Here is a 22,192-nt window from a genome sequence, read left to right on the forward strand (position 1 = left end):
AAAGCGCATTCGTGGAAAAAGCACAATCGTTGCACTCATGTACCTAACCATAAACATCAACGCCTTTCTTAAAATCAATACACAAGTATATATTGTTTTTACCTGCATATGTAGTTAAAAGAAATTCATGTTAGCAGGCAATATTAACTATGGAAATTGTGTCACTTCTCTTGCGTTCAGTGCAAGCAGAGTCAGGGTATATGCAGCAGTTTGGGCTGTTAATGACCATATTAATTACCAGTGTTGACCATATTAATGACCAAAGGCTCATATTTCTGTGGGTTTATTATATTATAATTAAGTATATGATTTGATAGAGCAGTCTGAGTGGTGGTAGGCAGCAGCAGGCTCGTAAGCATTCATTCAAACAGCGCTTTACTGCGTTTGCCAGCAGCTGTTAGCAATGCTTGAGGCACAGCGCTGTTTACGACTTCAGGCCTATCAAATCCCGAGATTAGGCTGGCAATACTAAAGTGCCTATATGAACATCCAATAGTCAAAGGTATATGACATTCAAATGTTATAGAGAGAAATAGTCCTATAATAACTACAACCTAAAACTTCTTAACTGGGAATATTGAAAACTCCTGTTAAAAAGGAACCACCAGCTTTCATATGTTCTCATGTTCTGAGCAAGGAACTTAAACGTTAGCTTTTTTACATGGCACATATTGCACTTTTTTTCTTCTCCAACACTTTGTTTTTGCATTATTTAAACCAAATTGAACATGTTTCAATATTTATTTGAGACTAAATAAATTTTATTTATGTAATATATTAAGTTAAAATAAGTGTTCATTGTTCATTCAATATTGTTGCAGTTGTAATTGTCCTTATTACAAATATATTAAAATATATATAAATAAATAAAATCGTCCGATTTAATCGATATCGTCTTTAAAAAAAAAATTGGTCGACCTCTAACACAGAGTGAATGTTTGAATACTAACTCAAGACGAGTGTGTGGCTAGCTGAGAGGCCACATACCATTAATCTAAGAAATAAAATAAGTATATATAAAGTTTCCCATTAAGATTTAGCTAGATACATTCTTTACATAATGGACGAAGGCCAAACTGTACTCATCTACTGCGGCAGGTTAAAATGTAGCGCAACTGAATATTACACTATCAAGTTGTTATGAACAACTATGAGCGCAAAAAAACTACAATTCTCTACTAAAGATGTATTACCTACCCCAGTCACTGGGACAAGGGAGGACACACTCTGGGATCACTCACTTTGGTTGCAGGTCAGGCCCTCCCAGCCCTCTTTGCAGACACAGGTGAACGAATCTCCACTGACCACACAGGTGCCTCCGTTCTCACAAGGGCTAGGCAGACAGCTGCTGTTCTTAGCTGGAGAAGCAAACAACCTTTAGCCAACATGCTAGCTAGCTGGAAAATGCTACAAAGCTAGCTGCAATAATTTAGCACGGCTGGCTATACTACATACCTATATTACAGGTGGCACCCTCCCATCCGGCGGCACACATGCATTTGAAGGTGTCCCCTTCATCGTAGCACGTTCCGCCATTGTTGCATGTAGCCTCGTCACACTGGCTCTCCCCTGGAAGCAAAACAAGACTGCACGTTAGCAACTGTTCATAGTCAATGTCAGGAAACCATTAGGCCTCAACACATACAGGTTTAATTTATGCACATAAACACACCCTTTCGAACAGGTACAAGCATGCACACATGCTTACATCCAAACCACACGCATACTTCCCACCACAACACACTTCACATGGCCGCCCCAGGGCGAAAAAAGAGAAGAAAAAAATGCGCGATTCTGTTGTAAGGGGGGGCTTACTTGAGTGACATGTCTTGCCCTTCCATCCGTTCTTGCACTCACAGTAGAAGTCGTTCACCAGGTCCCGGCACGTGCCGCGGTTGCGACAGGGGTTGGTGTTGCAGTCGTCAATGTCTGAGAAGACAAGACGGAGACAAAACATGAAATGACAAAACTAAAAACTGCCTGTTTGGCATCTTCACGGAGAAAGAAAAACACGCAGAGATTTTTCTGCCATTTTAATCCTTGTCGGGCTGCCTAAACGCTGGGGTTTTTTTCAGATCGCATAAGTCACATTTTCAAAATGGAAAAACACTAAGTGTAAAATTCAATGACTACATCTGGTTTTAAAGTATGTATTAAAGATAATGGAACTATATCTTTTTTTCATAACGTGATATTTGTTAGTTCTGAAATCACCAAAATAAAAGCTAGACAGTCAGGGAGAATAGAACATTCTTTTGGGAATTAACTTAGCAGTATTCATTTTGTTATTATGTTTGAGCAAAAGAACACCGCATTATCCATGGCAAAATGCATAGAATTGCCGAAAACTAGCTTTTTAAACTGAAACATTCTCAACTGTATGGCAAAAATGTTATAATTCCAAGAAATTAGCTTTAAAACTGCAACAAAAAAAAAGAATCTCAGCTCCATGGAGAAATGTGTAGAATTGCAGCAAATTGGCTTAAATTCTAAAATGCCTCTATAATTTTCTCTAAAATGTAGCCGCGCCGACGGCCGACTTCCCTCATTGCCACCCCAAACACCTAAGCCTTTTTTTGAACCAGAAAAGTTTCAATATGGGCCTAATGATCATTCATATCCCCCGTCACTTGAAGGTTTGAAACAAGCGGGATTATTTGGTAGCACTTTGTGTGTTGCCTATGCATTAGGAATGCAATATGGAAGTGTTATGTTTAGCCTACCAGGTGTTATAATATTGAAGACTTGTTATCAGCATTAAGAAGCAAGACAGGAAGTCAATGCACTGTTCCACCTGCATGTAATGCATAAGCACATGTATAGACTTGTGTACCACTGTATGAATACTTTTGTAATAACACAAACAAAAAGAACCATGAGCTTTTATGAACACTTGTACTACGTTGTGGGTGATTGTAGGCAACTTGTATATTACTTCAATAACCATGTATTATCCACCGGTGGGTCAAAGAAAGTGAAATCCATTATTCATATAAACAAATACGACTACATAACAGTATTGTGTGGCGAGAAGAAAATTAACTTACTGTTGTCGCAGTTGGGTCCCTCCCAACCCTCGGCACAGATGCACTGGTAGAGGCTGACTTTGTCAATACACGTTCCCCCGTTCTGACACGGGCCGCTTTCACAGTCATTTATGTCTGAGAGTGTGTGAAAGAGGAGAAAAATAAGCAAAAGCCTGAGGAATAAGCACAATATCAAGCCATGCAATCAAGGCGTGCACCATGAAATCCCTTCAAGGACTTATTTACCATTTCCAATTTTCTACAGTTTCTTAGAACAAGTGAACAACTCACATTGTTTCCACATTACACATCCAACGGCGGACTTGCAGTTTCCCTAGTGCCCCATTTATTTTGGCTGTCGTCTCCGGTCAAGTAACCTCCCACCAAAAGCCCTTCCCAAAACTCCCTCTTCTGTCACCCAAAACCACAACAGAGAGCTTGGTGTTGGGTGTGTGAGTGCGTGGGAGAGACAAGGCCAGGCAGACTTCCTGGCTTAAGAAAGTGAGAGTTAAGGGTGGGGAGGCATGGAACCCCCCTCATTTAACAACTTCCCCACCCCCTGACAGGCTAGCGAAGGCTGGACAGGGTCATTAATCAAGGCCTGTGTCTGAGAGACAGCATAGGCCTCGCCTGGGGCCTCCAGTCCTCCATTAGAGCTGATAACCCAGTGACTGGCAGGGCCAGGTCTAGCCCGCCTGACCTCTCTGGGCTAGGGAGCCGGCAGCTAAAACAGCCATCCATCAAACAGGGAGCTAATAATTATCGTCAAGGGGGGGGTCACCACTCTCCCCTGAAAGAAGTGTTGGTGAGAACAAAGTCGCCAGGTTTGGAGGGAGCGAGAGCACGCTTTGAACCCAAGGATGCATGTGTAGTGACAGAGAGAGTTCTTGTCAAGCGCCAGGAACAATCGTTATAACGGGGAGGGAGATTCTTGTGGTGTACTTGTGGTCGGAACGAAGCAGGGCTTTTAAAGAAGATCTGCTTCTCAAGAAGGGCCCATCCTGTCCTCTACCACCCCTGCAATAGCATTCTCCCTCCATGCTCTGCCCTATCCACCTCATAATTCTGCCACATCTTCTCATCTATCCATGCCTCCATCACACCCCCACATTGATCCCTTAATTCACACATTAGCCATCCACCATCTAGCCAAGGCTCCATCCATCCACCTCCCTAGCCATCCTCCAGTCAGCCATTCATCCACCCCTTGGAACTGGGGGAGTCACTTACTCTCATGGCAGTATGTCCCAGTGAAGCCCTCCTGGCACTCACAGCTGAACTGGCCCCCAGCCTGGCTCCGGCAGCGCCCGTGGGGCCCGCACACATTGGACGAAATCAGACGCATGCCCCCAGGGGTGCTGTTGGATGCCACGGCAACCGTGCAGCTGTCAATCACTGAGGGAGAGAGGGCAAGGTCAGGACAGTGTTCATATATGGCAAGGTCAGGACAGTGTTCATATATGGCAATCACAAATGTTGATCTGTATTGCACAGAACTGACATGACCACACATCATATAAACCTTCACAAGCGCTTTGGGTGCTAAAGCTTCTAATAAATAAATATTCAACAGATGCAACATGCCAAAGTCCTCCTAATTTCTTCAATCTGTGGTGTGTGTGTGTGTGTGTGTTTAGATAAAAGTAGTCCAACTAAATACAAGCGTATTAGCCCTTATCAGGGTTACTATCAAAAATGCACGCGAGCACACACAGAGAGAGAGAGAAAATGAAGGGGGGGGGTCTATCGTATTTTTAGCAGGAAGAACACACAGAGCACTTCAGTTTGCCAGATTTTTCTGGGGTGTTTTGGAGAGACAAAACACAGTCTAAAAGGGAGGAGAGGAAAAATGTAAGAAGCAGAGGCAATTTCAGAAGGAGGAGTAGGGCGGGGGGTTCTTAAAGGGAGTGTCTTGTCAAAGAAGTAGTCTGGCAGCAGTAGCGGCTCGAAAACATGAAACCAAATCTTAACTCTTCCCATGGTAACGAGGCCCTGGGGGACCGGCGGAGAACGGGTTTGTGCCGCGCGGGCTTGCTAACCTTAGGTCTTCACACACACACACACACAGGTGTGACACACACCCAGCACAATGGCCTCAAATTAGCAGATTAGATTACAGGCTCTGCAGGTTAAAAAGCCCCCCTCTCAGATTTACAGTAAAAAAAAAAGCAAAGGGAGATGAGTGACCTACATTTTTTGGGGGGTTAGCCTTCATTAGCATTAGCCAAGCTAGCCGAAACTGGCTAGGCTAACACTGAAAACCAACAGACTTTTACAGCAGCGTAAAGACTGCACAAGGCTGAACCAAAAAGAAAATAAGAACCTTGGCAGGGTGTGGTACGACAGTGGTCCTTCAAATGGGAACAGTTCTTGCCCTCGTAGTCTTCGGGACATTTGCAGAAGTAGTTGGTAGCCAGGTTGAAACACTGGGCCCCGTTTTGACATGGGTTCGGCATGCAGTAGTCGATATCCAGCTGAGAACAAAAACAGAGAACGGTTTAGACATATGCCATGTAAAGTAATACCTGCCATTTTACCTTTTTCATAATAACCCATTGTAGACTTCACCACGGAAACCTGCTAAAGACCCATAAACAAACGCTTAGCGGTGGGGAGTTGGAGGAGGCGGGAAAAGAGAAGACAGACTTAGCCCAGACGGAAGGTTCACAAGTGCGACAAAGCTCCGGTTTTGCGTTGCAAAGAGAAACGATCGCAGAAAGAAACGCAGGTGCAACTACAGTGGGGTGGGATGGAAAGGTGGCAAAAATAAAAAATAAAACAATTGAAGAGGATATCAATGAAAACAGATCATGGTGAGAAGATTCACGCAGGAGGGAGGTAGTCAAGGAAAGTTGGCCCTAACCACCGATCTAGGACCATCTCCAATCCTAACCTTAACCATTAAAGGTATGGGGAAATACGGTATCTGACCGTGGATCAGTGGTTTGAGGTGACTGCAACTTACTCTGGATTTATTCAAGATAAGTTGGCCCTAACCACAGATCTAGGATCAGCTTATACTACCTCCAATCCTAACCATAAACCATTACAAGGATGCAGCAATATCTGCTCCTGGATCAGTGTTGTGGTTTGAGGTGACTTGGACCAACTCTGGGTAGGCTCTGGGCACAGTGAGGGGGTGTGGTGCCAATCTCTGCTCACCTGACAGAAGTTGCCAGAGAAACCGGGCAGGCACAGGCACTGGAAGCCGTTGACGTCGTCCTTGCAACGTCCGCCGTTCAGGCACGGGCCACTGGCACACTCATCTACGTCCTTCTCGCAGTGCTCGCCGCCGAAGCCCGACGGACAAACGCAGCGGTACCCGTTCACCATGTCCTAGGGAGGGGAGGAAAGGGGGGGGGGGAGGGAGAAGAGAGAACAGGGTGTTGGGGGTGAGTGTGGGAGGTACAGAACGGGGTGGTGAGGAAAACAAGCCAGTGTTAAATTAAAGGGTTGGAAAATAATTAAGACATTTCTTTTTCCTGGCAGGGGACGAGAATGTTTATGGTAATCTGATCTATTGTAGTCATGAAGACCTTCCGCCTACTCCCTCCCTCCCATTCTCCACAAGCATTCATGTCTTCTGCCCCGCTCTTTGTTAGCATTGCCCGAGCAACTCTGTCATGTCTGTGTTCTGAAAGCATGTCTCAGCAGTTTGCTATTTTTAAACCTGCCATAAAGGGAAAAAAGGGGGAGAAAGAGGGGAAGGGGGGAGAGAAAGCAGCCAAAAACAACTCCAATATGCCAGGAAGTATCCGAAGTATGTCAATCGACCAGGACCGGTACATTCCAGAAAAATAAGAACACATCTATGTCCCAAATGGCACCCTATTCCCCATGATAGGGTTCTGGTCAAAAGTAGTGCACGATATAGGGAATAGGATGCCATTTGGGAGAAACCCAATAAACCTACCTTGCAGGTTCCCCCATTTTGACACTGGTCCTGGCAGTCATTAATATCTGCGGAAACAATTTGTAACAATCAAATAAAAATAAACAAACGTATACAATTTGAGCTCCGCCGAGGAGAGGCCTTGATAAGGCTTCCTTGTCAAGATTTCCCACAAGCTTTCCTCAAGATAAGCCTTGTTCGAGAATGGGGGGGGGGGGGGGGGGGGGGGGAAGGAAAGGGGTGCGACTCATGCGGGGCCTCGGTGCTTCACGCGATTGCTTGAGCGCCCATGTTATTTGGATGTTATCGTCTGCCCGGCTGTGCAAGCAGACAATGACTCGAAAAAAATTTGCATTATTATTAGTAGTAGTATTTGTTTTTTTCTCTCGTCCAATTTCAGACGGACCACTCCAGAACTATTAGTCCAGGACCAAATAAATACAAAAATAAAAACACTGAGCCAGCCTCAGTCCTAGCCGTCATTGTCATAAACTCACTTTCAAAACTGACCCTAGAACAGTTGTTTAAAGTTGCTACTGGCACTTGACGTGCCATTCCATCATTTTAGAACAGGGGTGTGCAACTTTTGACTCCGGAGATTGAATGGCAGAGTGAGCAGGCTTTTGTTCTACCCTAGCACGAACACACTTCAACTAATCATGCTTTCAATTGCCAACCATGATTAGTTGAATTACCCATGTTAGTGCTGGGCTGGAACAAAAGCCTGTTTCCCCTGCTGCTCCCTGGAACCAGACTTGCCCACCTCTGCATTAGAACAAGCGACAGGCCTTTCCATTGACAATTAAAAAAAAAAAAAAATAATAATATTTTTTTACTCACTGGTGTCGCAGTTCTGGCCCATCCAACCGGGGAGGCACTCGCAGAAGTACCCTCCAATCAGGTTGCGGCAGGAGTTGGCATTCAGGCAGGGGTCGCCTTCGCACTCATTGGCGTCTGAAACCCACAAAACATTTCATTCCTTCATTGGGCATGCAACTGCGAGGTGTCGGCAGCCATAGGAATAGAATTTAGAATCGTTTCCCCCGTCATCCACCCATCGACTTGGGGATGCCTATTCTAGGAATTTTATTTCTATGGTCTTTTCTGGTGGTCTGCTGCGGTTCGCATTCAAACCGCGTCAGAGCCGGTCCCCATGGCGAAAGGCAATTGGGGACAAACAAACACAAAATGTGCCAGGCGGGGTGAAGGGTAGTGGATCAAGGCAGCAGTGAAGAGTTATCCTCTTGCTCCTCACACTAAGGGGTGAGGAAGGGGTGACAGACACATACGGGTGAGAAGGAGTGTGGGGGGGTAGTTGTTAGCGGAGGGTGAGAAGGAGTGGGGGGATAGCTGTTAGTGGATTAAGACAGAAGTGAAGAGTTAGAGGCACCCATCCTCTCACTCCTCATTCGAAGCACTTTAAAACACACTGCCATTCCTCAAAAGGATGATCCCCCGGCTTAAGAAACCCCACATTATCCCTGCCCCCAGAGGATTCCCAAAAGCAGCCATGGAATGGAATGCCGAAGGAACCATGCCCGTTTCCAAATCCTCACACTAGAGCGCCACCAAAAGACAAGGGTGGTATGACGAATATGCACTTAGAAGCTTATCTAACGTCAGTTTGTAGATTTCCCCCCCTAATGGTTAAGGTTCAGATTTGGAGAGTGCAAGCTGTTCCTAGATCTGTGCCCGAAGGAAATCCTCTAATTGTAGCAAGATGGTTAGAAGTTGCCCTCAGTTTCCTAGATCGGTGGTTATCTTCAACCATTAGTGAGAGAAGAGATATTTGATCCTGTATCAGTGGGGCAAATAAAGTATATAATCTACCAACTCCGTAGTGGGCATAGAGATCTATACTCTCTCAAATGGTAGTAGGATATATAGATGGTAGTGGGATAGAGAAGGACTAGGTTGTTGTTGTTGTGAGATAGAAGGTAGAGGTTTGTAGGATATAAGAGTACTCAGTTGTTTCTATGATAGAGGGGATATAGTAGAGGTGTTGCATGGGGTTTGTGGGATATAGGAGGTTAAAAAAAAAAATGGATAGAGGATGACAGCAAACCTGGTGGTTGTATGATAGAGGACGTGCAGGGATTTGTGGGATAGAGGAGGTGTAGTTTTTTTTTTTTAAGGTGGGGGATAGAGGATGAATGAGAGCTCAGTGGTCGTATGATAGGGTTCAAACTAGATGGCCAAGATGCAAAGTTAAAACTTTGCAACTTGGCCAAATAGTGACGACCGTATGATAGAGGTGCAGGGTGTTGGGATAGAGGACTGACTGACCGATGAGGCAGGTCTTGCCACTCCACTGGAAGGGACAGGTGCACTTGAAGCCGTTGACCTGGTCCTGGCAGGTGCCCCCATGGCCACAGGGGTTGGGGAAACACTCGTCCACATCTGGGGGGGGGGGGGGGGGGGGGGACGACGACGACGACAAGTGTGTTACGACTACATGTGGAATGTCAAATCAAAAGTCCATGACTATGGCTAGGTCTCTAGCGCTCGAAAGGCTGATGGCGTCATAATGACATTAAAGTCATGTCCCCGCCGTCCTTGCCTATTCCTAAATAAGTCTATATAACACACTGTGGTTGTTCAAATCTTAACCCCTATTAATAATCAAACATAACTGGAGTTCTAACCTGTTTTAGGAGGGCATGTCATTCATCTATTCAATTTACAATCTCAAAACGGTAGTGGAGAAATGTCAACAGGGACAATTTCTTCACATCAGTCATTGGCGAACAAGTCGCTTACAAAGAAAACAAGCCTGGTTGGCACCATGAACAAAGCGAGAATGGTGCTCGCTCCCTCTGTGCAAAATAAGGCACCTGCACATCAGCAGTGCTCTACAACGGTGCTGAAGAATGAGTGTCGTCACACTTTACCAATGCAAGGCAAGAAATAACGTTCGTATCATGAGCACCAGCGACAAAGAGAAAACTATTATGAACTAATACCCATCAAAGCTATTTCAACATACTTACTTTACACAGCTGGATGCGTATTAAGTAAAACTACTTTGAAGTACTACTTAAATATTTGGGGGTTACCACTGCATTCCTAAAGAAAATATGTACTTTTTAACTCCCATACATTTTGAATGCTTAGCAGGACAGCGACATTGTCTAATTCACGCATTTATCAAGAGAACATGTGGTCTCCCCTACTGCCTCCGATCTGGCGGTCTCACTAAACACAAAATGCTTCGTTTGTGAATGACGTCTGAGTGTTGGATTGTTCCCCGGGCTACCTCCCCAAAAAATAATATCATCCCGTCTCGTTTGCTTAATATAAAAGGAATCTGAAAGGATTTATAGCATTTACTTTTGATACTTAAGTATATTAAATATACTTTGAAACCTTAATAGAAAATGACTCAAGTATGACAAGTGGAATTTTTTCCACCGCTGTACGCGTTGCCATATATAGATCAACTTATACAATGCGTTTTTCCTATGAGAAAAAATGATCCTAATGTTTTCTATAGGTTGTGGATTTTTTGGGGGGGATCAGATGGCACAGCTGCACAGTGAAAGGAGAAACTCGCCGCTGGCCTGTCACTGTGTTCTACAACGTGCTTGACTTGGCTGCCATCAACACGCGTGTTGTTTAAGCTGTGCATGAACCCCACGAGCAGGAGAGACTTCATCATGGGTCTAGCACACGGGCTACGTGAGAGACATACGAGGACCAAGGCAGCAGCAAAGATTCCACACGAGCAATTGCGCAAGCCAAGTAGAAACTGCCAGGTGGGCAGATCCGCTCGCAACAAAACAAAACCTGTTTCAGCTGCAAGCGACTTGTTTGTGCGAAGTGTTGCAAGCGACAAAAATTTGTGTTGACTGTTAGAACAAGGGACAACACCTAAATAAAGAGCCAACTGCTGCCATTACGTGAAGATGCACAACATCCCAAGCACAAGCAGGGCCACAAATACTGTGTTTAATAACTGACAATAAATGGGGTATTTTTGACTGCGGTCATAAAATCGACACATTCATTACAATGCCATTATTTATTTTGTGCCGATTTTCACTATTTATCGTCAAGCACAAATGGTGCCAATACTGATGTTTATGCAACTGAGATTTTCTTCAATTGACCACGCGTCTTGCTGACAGACCATGTGTCTTGTTGGTTTGGTTACTTGTATTTGTGTTGTCGTTCTAAAAAGAAGCGGTTACTGTGTTCCAACGCACATGCTTTTTGTTTCAGTTTTAACGAAGGCACTCCACAAATAAAATAGATTTTTCACTTGAAATTCTACGTTTAGTGATTTTTATATATATATTTTTTTTTACATACAGTACCATAAACTAATGAAAATATTATGTTCTTTCCCCCTCAAAATATTTTACTTTAAATGTTGCCTAAGACCTTCATAAAACACGACCAAGATAATTATTTTTACGATAGTCAAATATATTTCATATATGCTGTTAGAATGTTGATGTCCAAAAGACGCGCCATCGGCACGAACAAGGCCAGTATAACATTGAATTTAAAATGACCTAAAGCTCAGGTATTACATACTATAATGTATTACTTACTGATGCTGCAGGAGGGGCCACTCCAGCCGGGGCCACACTGGCACTCGAAGCCCTGACTGGTCTCCACACAGCTCCCTCCGTTAAAACAGGGCCCCGACAGACAGGCATGCTCTGCTATGGGCCGAGAGACAGAACAAGAGGTAGATCGAGCGGGTAAAAAGGGAGAGGGATGGGAGTGAGACGGGAGAGAAAGAAAAGGGGAGAGAGGGGAAAGGTGGAGAATTAAACTCCTAAACTCAGTTAGTTCTCACACTGCATGAGGGTGAGGTGGGTTTTCCCCCTCGCTGCTGTCGGTTCCCAGCAGCTCTCTCTGGCCCAGCATGGCTACAGCCAGTGGAGTGGAAAGCCCCTTTGACCTCTCACTAACCAGCTCTGGACCACACCGCAAGACGAGGAGCGAGAGGGGGAAGGAGAGAGATAGGAAAAGATAAAGAGTGCTGAGTGCAAGAGAAATAAACAGAACAAGAGAAAGAAAGAACAACATTTCTCACTGAGAAAGACACAAAGCGAGAGACAGAAAGAGGGAGAGAAAGAGGGTCCGTTCCCCCACTAGGCCTACGTCGTTAGAAAAAACAAACAAAAAACATCCCCTCTCCCATTTCACTCTCACTAGCCCCCCAGGGCCCTAGCCCTATAGCCTTAGCGTTTACTCTAGCCAGCTAGCAGGAAATCGTCTGTCACGGCATGCTGACCCGCCAAGCGACGCACCGTGACTTCCACCCAAGCGTAAATCATTGTCCATCCCTTCGCGGGAGGACGAGAGAAGACAGGAGAGAAGAGAATAGCAAACTCAAGTCACGACGGATTCCTCCGCTCAAATCAATTAATGCTGCATTCTTTGGCTGGCAGATCGAGGTAGCGTCCCAAATGGCACCCTATTCTCTATGTAATGCACTACACCCCTGGTCAAAAGTAATGCACTGAATAGGGTGCCATTTGGGACTCCCGCGAGGGGGGAGGCCCTGAGGGGGAGATGACTGTTGATTGGTGTCAGCGGGCTAGGGGCAGGGGAGGAAGAGAGGGGGATATAGGGAGGGAGAGAAGGAGCACAGGAGGGGGGGTTTAATGTTGTTGGGTATGACTGGGAGAGAAAAAGAAAAGGAGAATTCAGGCTTGGCTGGAATCCCCCTCTTCTTTCCCTCGTTCTCTCCCTCCACTCCCTCGCTCTCAAGATGACCGGCGATAGTTTTCAAACCCTCGCTACAAACAGAGGTGGCAACTGTCCCAGACAAACACAGAGCGGGCGTGTTTGACTGCCAACGCCTACAGGGAGCTTTCCCCTCAATTAGCTGAGTCATGCCTCCATTGACCCCCATACAAAACAAGGGCCATCTACTTATCCTAATGATCAAATTCAACCCAACTTCATTGAAATGTTCTCAACTCAAAAAAACAAAAGAAATTACATATACAACTCTATGACATCCCTATGATCAAAACTCAAACTTTATAGAAACCAACCTTGATTCAAACAATTGACACAAGGTTAGCTCCGTTACTGCGTCTCCTTCCGTTCCCGTTTCCCTTGACGATACCTTAATGAGGTCGTCACCTCCTGGCCGGAGTGACGCGGGAGACCGCCCCACGAACGGAACCTCCCTGGATGGGGTTAAGCACGGGGCTGACCCCCCCTAACCCCTGAACCACGACCCCTCGACTTCCCACCCCGTCGCACCACATGACTCAGATCTCACCGACCAGTCTTGAGAAAACAAATACCTTTTTCTCTCTCAATCGTCACCAGAAAATGAAAAAAGTTGAGTGGGATTCTCCAACGTAGTAGATTAGCTGCGCTTGAGTGTCCAAGACTAATTTCCCTCTGGGACAATAAAGTTAATCTTATCCTATCTTGTTTTCTACTCCAATTTCACTCTCATAAGGAATAAACATTGAGTGGAACCAGACCCCAGACACTACAAGCGACTTACCTATTTACACACACGCACACACGCGCACACGCGCACACACGCGCGCGCGCCAGGCGACTCACCTTTCTCGCAGTTGATACCAGAGTAGCCGTCAGGACAGGCACAGTGGTACTTGTCAGGTCCAGTGTTGCTGCAGGTCCCCGTGTTCTGACAGGGCTGGAACGTACCACATGTGTTCAGGTCTGGAAGACAGGGGAGGGAAAAGTACGAGTGTGTTGGTGCTTCACAGCAAACGGATGAGTGTGTTTGTGAGGGCACCAGTTATCAGCTGTATATCTAGCTACAGAGCAGAGGGGTATACCACAAAGCAGGATCAACGAGTTAGCCAGCTAACTTGCCTAAATATTCATAAAAAAAAAGAATATACATCTCTCTCACACACACACACACACACACACACACACACACACACACACACACTAATTGACTCAACAACCAAAAACATCTAAGTTTAGCTAGAACCAGAAAATCAGTAGGCCCATTTATGGTTGTTATCAAAGTTAGCTGGCCAACTCAATGACCATGCTTTGTAGTATACCTCTCTGGTGTGTATTTGCATGTGTGTATTTGCATGCGTGCATGTGTATGCTTACCTTTGTCGCAGAGCTGGCCGCCAAAGTTTGTGTCACAGAGGCACTGCCACGGTTCCACGCAGCTTCCGTGCACACAGCCCGGGTGAGGGATGCACTTATCACAGTACTCGCCCTGCCAGCCGTACAGACACCTGCAGGACACACACACACACACACACACACACACACACACACACACACACACACACACACACACGATAAGTATTCAATGCACGGGACAACTGATCTTAACAAAAATACACATTCAGTGCTCGACACTATCCCGCTTAAACACACACACACACACAATGTAACACACAAATGGGTTGGGCTGGGCTAAGGCTGCTCCTTGAGTAAGTAAAAGTGCTTGTCTGGACAGGGCACTAGCAGGGGTAAACTTCTCACTGAGTCATTAGGATAACAGAGCGAATCGTACACACACACACACACACACACCACTTATCATTCATTCCTGGTATCCATGCCCAGCCCACCTTTGCTTCATGCAATGGATAACTATCCCAGATACCCAATATATACACCTCCTACCGAATACATAATTTGCTACTGAAAGGCTTGAATGAGAGCTGCAAAATCTATCAAAATGGAGGAAATGTGAAAGCATCAAAAGTACCCATTTCACTGCAGCCTCCCGTCAGAATCAGATGCGCGTTTGAGTTCAGAAGAAGCCATAGAAGCTTCTCCGGAATGGCCACAACATGCTAACTTCTCCTACCGCCACTTCCGATTGTTTCTTGGCTGTGAGACTAAAGGGGCTAAATCAAAGCGTTGCGCTGAAGGGAGGTGAAGGAGGATGGGGGTGGGGAAACAGACAGGTGAAAGAAAGAAAAAAAAATCCTTTGAATTTGACAGCGGTCTTTGAGACCAGATTCCACCACCGCCACCATTGAGCTCTCACCACTCTGGGGGTCCCTGGCAGACGTGTGCAAAGGGTGGTCGCGATAATGTCCAACCACCCCACATAAACTCCCTTCCCAAAACATGCAAAGGTTCGGGCCCTTCACGGCTCTGGATGATGGGAGGGGGATTCATTGGGTTGTGCTTATTAGGGCACGCAATGTAAAACTTTAAAACAGTCACTTCCTGCTTCAGTCTGTATTCTTCTGTTTGGTGCCTAACGAACACATCACGTTCAAGGGTTGCGAGTTTGATTGCCACGTATAGTAACGTATACAGTGTTATCTAAGACACTGCCAAAACTGACTACGTCTCCATCGAGTCTTGTGCCAATCCAAAGTGGACAGAACACATGGTATTGGGAATTCCCCCTGCCAATGGTGTCATTTCCATGTGGAACAAGGGTGTTGCCGAGTGACAACAAGTCGCAGTGAGATTTTGAGTCTGGCTCTTTTCAGGGAGCTTTTTACTAACTTCGGTTAGATGAAAATGGTTGTGTTGGGAAAAGGGGTGCTTACTTGCAATCTCCGGGCAATTTACAGGAACCATGTTCAGTGCTGCAGCCTTGCCTGCAAATAGCTAAGAGAGAGAGTGAGAGAGTGAGAGTGAGAGAGAAAGAGAATGAGGGAGGAAGTAAAGGAGAAAGCGAGAGGGAGAGAAAGAAAGTCAAGTCAAGTGTGGTGATGGTGAGAGACAGCAAGAAATTCACAGGGGGGGAAAAAGTAAGAGTGACAAGAGAAAAAACACAAAGAGTCAGCATGATGATGTCAGACAGCTCCCCCTCCCCCATCTCATCTCCAAACTCGTGGGAATGTCCTAAGCTCCAACCGGGGCAGTAATCCTACAAAATCCAAGACTTATCCCGGAGCTCTGCCATCGCTCCCCGCTAGGATACTAAGGCCTAGGGGGTGCGCTGGTGCGTTGCAAACAGCCCAAATTCCAAACGGCAACGCTAACTATTTGTAAAAGCCTGCCGGGCCAGCCGTGGCCAAAATCTGCTGCGTTAAGACAATATGCCCTCGTGTCAATGGGTGAAGAAGCCAGCTTGACCCCCACCCCTAAATTATATGATTTAGCCTAGTGTTCATTCTCTCCCTCTGGTCGGTATTCACCTCAACGCAATTGCTGTCAATTGTGGGCCATTGTTACTTTCAATAGTTTTGGACTTGCCATAATGACAGCATGCTAACAAAAGTCGCTAAAGCACAAGTTGCCCTTAAAAGGCCCACTTATTTATGTCATTTAAATTATATATTCCAATTGATTGTTGATGAATGTCACTTGATGAATGCCTTTTGAACTTTGTTCAAATGTCTAACCTCGTGTAAAAAAAAAAATTACTTCTTCAGCTTTTGACTTCACGTTGCTGTAAAATTACAGACAACTACTTTGGTTAAATCCCTCCCTCTTACCAGTGCTGCATTCTGGTCCAGACCACCCTTCGAGGCAGGTCTTGTTGCCGTTGTGGTCGCAGTTGTAATGGCCAAAAAAGTCGTTGCGCGGACGGCAGAACTTGTTGCAGCCGAAACCGTAGTAGTGCTCATCGCAGCTGACCCGGATCTGGTACTCGAACTGGCCCACCGGCCCGTTGTGCTTCAGGCTCTGCCACTGGCGGCTGGGGTTGATCATGCCCGACTGAACAGCCTTCTCGATCCTCTCGCCTCCCACGCCTGACGGAGGAAAATGGATTGCGGAGAGAGAGAGAGGAGTCAGAGGGACTGGTAGGAAACACATGGGCATAAGGTGGAGGGGGAGGCAAAGACAAATGCAGTCATACAGACAGACACAATACATACACAGAAGAAGTCAACACACGATGTGAATGCCCATTCAGCAAGCCCAAGTGTCTTGCTTTGGGTCATTTTAATGCCACTTCTCGGTCTTTACTAGTACAGAGTCTCCAAATATCAGTGGGTAAATGCCCAAACATGAATTACCATCCAAGTCTACTGCTGCCAACAGACATAAGAGGTGATGCTCCCTTCTGTCCCTGCCCCCTTCGCCACCCTCTGCTACCCTTGCACCCAAACAAAACTCGACCTCGCCGGGGTCAGCACTCGAGGGAAAGAGGACGGCATCCCTACCATGCCAGCGCTGCCATGTCACTATGTTAGGGCAGTGACTGCCCTAATCCCATTTTCCATGAAGAAGTCCTCTGGTAGTCAAGAAATACAGAAAGGCAGTAAACTGTCCAAAACAGTCTGCCCACTTAAATTCTGTTCAGCCTCTGCGAGCTTTGACAAGGGGGCGTGAAAACGAACAAAAACTTAAGCGTCGAGTTTGTTTACTCTTTACTTGGAGGGAAAGCTGCTTTGTTACGGCAGTGCTAGTTGTAGTGGCGGGCCGTAGTAGTAATATTCCATGCCGTTCTAGAACCCTGTGCGTGGTATTTCGCCAGTGGAGTGCAAAGTGTGGTCGGGGTGAGGTGACGCCCTCTCACTACCTGAGGCCCGGAATAGTTTGACGGCGAGGGGGTTGCGGTTTGGCAAAATGGACAAAATTAACCCAGGGTCCTCGAACCCCAAAAAAATAAAGACCTGGAAGCAAACTGTGACCCACCATATCAAACAGGAAAACCCTGGGACGGTTGACGGTGCGAGAAATAGCCAACCTCAAGAAACTGTACTGTCCTGGTGATTTGACCAAACATTTAAACCTCTCAGTTCTGTGGTGAATACCGCTCGGGGGAACGAGTCGAGTCGGCACCAACATGATAGTTACCTCGGTAACTTGTAATTTAAGCTTATGTAAGCACAATTTAGAGACGCTAACTCTAGACTAAGGTTAGCCGTAGCAGTGTTTCCGGATAGCATTAGCAGCACAACTGTGATAGGCTTTTAATGAGTCTGCTTATTGGAGGCTAACTGGCCACGTGCCCAGGGCACTTAGCTTGTTGACGCTAAGTGAGACAGTCAATATTTGGCCTGTCCTCGTTTGGCCCTCTTCCTTGGCAGACGTTTTCATTGATCTAGCTGGCTTGTTGTGTGTGCTTGTCGGCGGGAGGGCTTTCGAAAAATAAAGTCTTCAACCTCACACTAACCTTTTTGCATTTGGGCTTTATTGGCCCGAATGCGATGATTAGTTTCATGCTCGATGTAGACTTGGCTGTGGTGGAACTACTGCCCTGCCCTCCTTCTGGGCCAAAGCACACCTGGACAGGGGTCAGCGTACCCTGGGGCCGATTTAACACTGGAACTATAATGGTTCCCTGAGGAATGCCAAATGCAACACAGCCTTAACTCCCACTGACTGCCTAACGGCCGGGCTGAAAACAAACAACGCACAAATCTGTAGTGTGATCTCCATCTCCTCCTCACTCTCTCCCTTACCAGTCTATACTACCGTCACTGTTTTCTGAATGAGAGTATTGTGTAAAATGACAGTTGAGAGCTAAATCGATGGTAGGGGAGTACGAGAGCCAGAGGGAACGACTCAAGGTTCTTTATGCTTGATAGTTTTCTGCCCAATGTTGGTCAGTAATACCAACCAATGGCTTTTCAAATGGGGTGGGGGGATGAATGTGAGTATCATAAAGGCCAATGTGTGAGTGTGTACCCCACACAGAATGGTGGCATGACCATGGCCTGCCATCAGTCAAAGCCTATAAAAACATTTTTATAAGCACAAGTAAAATTTCCCTGCCCCCCACCCCCCCTTACCAAGAAATGAAGGGCCCCCCCCACCCAACAAACACACACCTCTGCCCCTTTACACAAATGTGACCGCTTTACAGGTTCCTTATTTTTGTCCTGGGATCACCACTTCCAGGTCACGGGGTCATGTGGCTTTTGTAATGTGAGACCAAATGGAATGAAATATATATATATAACATAATGGTGGGGGATAATACTCACTGCCCGTAGAAGAGTCGTTGTTGAAGTCCAAGGCCTCCACGATCAACGTATAGGACCTCTGGAGAGAGAGAGAAGATTGATAAGACAGAGAGGTGTCAGGTAAAATAAGTCACAGCTGCGTTAATCCTTTCACCCCTGGCTGATACAGGTTTACTTTTAGATTCCTTTCTGCATAGTTCCTGCTAACAGAGTTGGCTATAGGCTACTTCTTATTTAGCCTACTGTTTGAATGGACATAACATATTGGCAGAAATCTAAAGAATTGGGGAAGAGAAAGTCCTATTTGAGGTAATAACTGTTCTTAGATCTGGTATAACATCAATGCAGTGTGTACCTTTATCAATAAAACATTTCTTTATAGGCACACATTCACAGGGAATAGTGTAAATACAGCCAAACTCCTTCCCATTCGTGAGCACACACACACACACACGAGCCGCAAGCGTATGGTGGCATTTAACGCCGTGTCTGTCCATTGGCCGTTCTCCATATGTTGCAGATTAGAGAGAGCGCGGCTATACCCCCCCGAGGCGCCAGCAGCCCTCTGATCCGGGCGGGCTAAGCCACTCTCCCTTCCAGCAACCCACCCCAAAACTAACCCACTGCTTTCTCCTCCCCGGATAGAGCGAGATCAAGGGTGGCGATAGAGCAAACCGCTGGCATTGTTTAAAAACATCCTGGGTTCCTTTCCTTTAGTGTTCCCTTCCAGTGCACCGTGAGTAGTTAAGTGTGGAGCGACTTGAGGGCGCTGTAATAGGTAGAATAGAATGGTTTTGAGGTAGTGGGTTTGCATATCTGCTGTGTGTGCGCGCGTGCGTGTAAAAGGCCATTTCAGTGTGTGTATACTTGTGTGTGCGTCGTGGGGACGGGGGTCCATTATTTCGGCACCTCTTTGAAACTCTGTCTCTCTTAAGGCCCCCATCGCTCTCACCGGTATCGGATAACAGACAGCGGAGAGCCGTGGAGTGCTGGGCTGGGGGGGGGGGGGGGGGGGGGGGGGGGGGAAGTGTGTATGCGGGCCTTCATTCATTTGAGACTGTTGTGTACAGTATCATGAGTTTATCTGGGTGCATCATATATCGGTTTGTGTGTGCATGTGTGCGCAAATAAGCGTACGTGCATGCCTGAATGCAAGTGTGTGTGTGTGTCCATACTTGGCTCCAGTCAGAGGGCCTCTCTCCACTCACGACACTCACTTGCCAACAGTCACATGAGCACTCCTTGTAGCACTTGTCAATGAAGCTCCAAAAATATGAGGGGGGGGGGGAAAGAAGGGTGTGTGGTGGTGGAAACAGGGAGCGATGAGGGGGTTGGGGTGGTCGGGGCAGACAGCACTCGCTCGTTCTTTCCCTCCCTCTCCCTTGGAGGCATGCCCGGCCTCTTGTGTGGGGTTTATGGCCTTGCCACTTTGTCCCATTTAAACAAACACAACGCTGGTTCGCTGGCACACATAGCCCTGCACAGCCTAGCAGCGGCTGCAGCTAGCTACATTGTTCCATTGAGTCACTGATCGTTATCTTATATGGATGTCAGTCTAATTACTGGTTATTACTCCCAGGAAATCCAGATGATGTCAAGATTTGAGGGAAACCACACAGCAGCACCAACTGTGTGTGCAGCCATTTTGCATAACATGATAAGTGATCATAACCATTGAAATGGAGAGACAAGCTAAACTGTGGTAGCCAAGTCAACTCAACTTTCTTGTACTATCCAAAGCTTGCGAATTTCACTTGGCTAGCTTCACAACTTAAAAAGCACTGTCCTTAAATAAACTCCAGTAAAAACTGTTCTTTCCTCACAAATATAAAAAAATATTTCAATACATTTCCCCCTCCCAAACCCATTCGGTTAGTACATGCCACCATTCGACTGTGCCAAAGTAATGTTTACCAAAACGGTAAATAGTAGCCAGGTAAGAAACCAAAGCACACCATCCCTTCTTTCCCCAGACTAGTGGTGCCTCGCCCACTTTCTCCCCTACGTCACGCCCTCCTTGCTGCAATACGATTGAGTATTTTTGGAAGGGTGCCTAACTACATGCTTCGTACCCAGTTTTGGTTGAGGACAGAGGCACGGCTGGGCGCTTTCGCTAGGCTGAGATAAGTGTGGGAAAAAGCAAGTGAAATGAGCAGACAAGCCTGGGCACGTCCAGGAAGGGAGTCGGCAGGGTGAGTAAGTGCCTGTGTTTTGCAGAGCAGTAGGAGCAGGGCTCACGCTATGGTGGCCTGAAGGGGAACTTTTGGGGGAAAAAAAGGATTAAGTCATCGTTGCCCACATTGAATGAAACCACAATTGTGGATTTTTTTTAAATCATGCTTTATTCACCACCGGAAGCCCTTTATCAAAGGTCACCTGATATGGGGCCAGTTTCACAGACACAGATTAACCCTTGTCCTGGACTAAAACACATTTAATGGAAATTCTGCATTGCAATCCTTTCTTGGTCCAGGACTAGTCTTAAATCGGTGTCTAGGAAACCAGCCAATAGTGTTTTGACATTTACAAGCTTTCAATGCTTCTCGAACATAAAATGTCCAGTATATGTGTTGGGTCCAAATGTCCAGTTTGACATGAACACTAAAACGAAACTTCTATCTGGACGTGTTGTGCTGAAGATACAAGCAGGCTGTTCGGATTACCCTCACCTCATAAGTCACTGTGTGCTTTCCAGTTTTGTACTGTCGGGACCTCTCCCTCTTTATTAGGCATTCCCCCTGCCTCTCCTGAACACACACACACACACTAGGCCAGATGCAAGGTAGATGAGGCTTTTACAACAATAAGGGAGATGGAGAGAGGGATGGAGAGAAACAGAAAAAGAGATGGGGAAACGGAGGCAGACAGATGGATTGGAGAGAGAAAAGAGAACGAGAGATGAGCGAGACTAATAGAATAATGCTTGCTGAGAAGTGAGAGCAAAAAAAAACCCAAATGAACAGAGAAAAAAAAATCCAAGCATCAATGTTGTCACTCTGGCTGAACTCCAGCCCGCTGTTTGACCGTGGGTGGTGGGAGGGGTCTATCCCCACTGGTCTCTATCCTTCTCTAGGCTTTGGCTCTGGGGGCTGCTGGCTGGTGGAATAATAGGCCTACCGGCATTACGCGAGTAAGGCAACCGATGGGCCATAGGGGCCGAACTTCAAAATAATGGCAACTTCAGCACAACGGTTTAGTCTGGGAGCCGCCGAACGAACCGCGACACTGCTGAGTCTACTGCTGCATCCTGTTGCTTACCCCCAGCCACATTATTCCCATCCTGGCCTCCCATTATCTCCCATAATCCTCGCTGCCAGCCCGAGGCTATTGTTCAGCCCCCCCCAGTTAATATAAGCTGTCACTGCTTCTGTCTGGCTCGGGCCGTCAAGCCAGGGGCCGAGAGAGAGAGAGAGAGAGTAGAGAGCTCCTCTCTCCAAGCTCTAAAAAAGAACAAGAGGAGAACAGTG

The 22,192-nt window shown here is 46.4% G+C and overlaps 1 protein-coding gene across 3 annotated transcripts in view; it reads right to left on the bottom strand.

Annotated features, from left to right (window-relative positions):
* LOC115178908 (protein jagged-1b-like) overlaps nucleotides 1–22,192 on the bottom strand; it is a 32,153-nt gene that overhangs the window by 6,470 nt on the left and 3,491 nt on the right. For 2 of the 3 annotated variants that reach the window (XM_029740332.1, XM_029740330.1), the window contains exons 3-18: nucleotides 18,747–18,804; nucleotides 16,305–16,562; nucleotides 15,411–15,471; nucleotides 13,996–14,126; nucleotides 13,465–13,584; nucleotides 11,475–11,588; nucleotides 9,205–9,318; nucleotides 7,759–7,872; nucleotides 6,940–6,986; nucleotides 6,189–6,362; nucleotides 5,350–5,500; nucleotides 4,257–4,421; nucleotides 3,048–3,161; nucleotides 1,816–1,929; nucleotides 1,456–1,569; nucleotides 1,242–1,358 (exon numbers count right to left, since the gene is read on the bottom strand). In XM_029740332.1, the coding sequence (XP_029596192.1) occupies nucleotides 1,242–1,358; nucleotides 1,456–1,569; nucleotides 1,816–1,929; nucleotides 3,048–3,161; nucleotides 4,257–4,421; nucleotides 5,350–5,500; nucleotides 6,189–6,362; nucleotides 6,940–6,986; nucleotides 7,759–7,872; nucleotides 9,205–9,318; nucleotides 11,475–11,588; nucleotides 13,465–13,584; nucleotides 13,996–14,126; nucleotides 15,411–15,471; nucleotides 16,305–16,562; nucleotides 18,747–18,804 (1,966 nt within the window). The remainder of the gene's footprint in view (nucleotides 1–1,241; nucleotides 1,359–1,455; nucleotides 1,570–1,815; nucleotides 1,930–3,047; nucleotides 3,162–4,256; nucleotides 4,422–5,349; nucleotides 5,501–6,188; nucleotides 6,363–6,939; nucleotides 6,987–7,758; nucleotides 7,873–9,204; nucleotides 9,319–11,474; nucleotides 11,589–13,464; nucleotides 13,585–13,995; nucleotides 14,127–15,410; nucleotides 15,472–16,304; nucleotides 16,563–18,746; nucleotides 18,805–22,192) is intronic. The other variant, XM_029740331.1, reaches the window with a different exon arrangement.

This window comes from Salmo trutta, chromosome 38 (assembly GCF_901001165.1).
Source record: "Salmo trutta chromosome 38, fSalTru1.1, whole genome shotgun sequence".
In the NCBI taxonomy this organism is placed as follows: Eukaryota; Metazoa; Chordata; class Actinopteri; order Salmoniformes; family Salmonidae; genus Salmo; species Salmo trutta.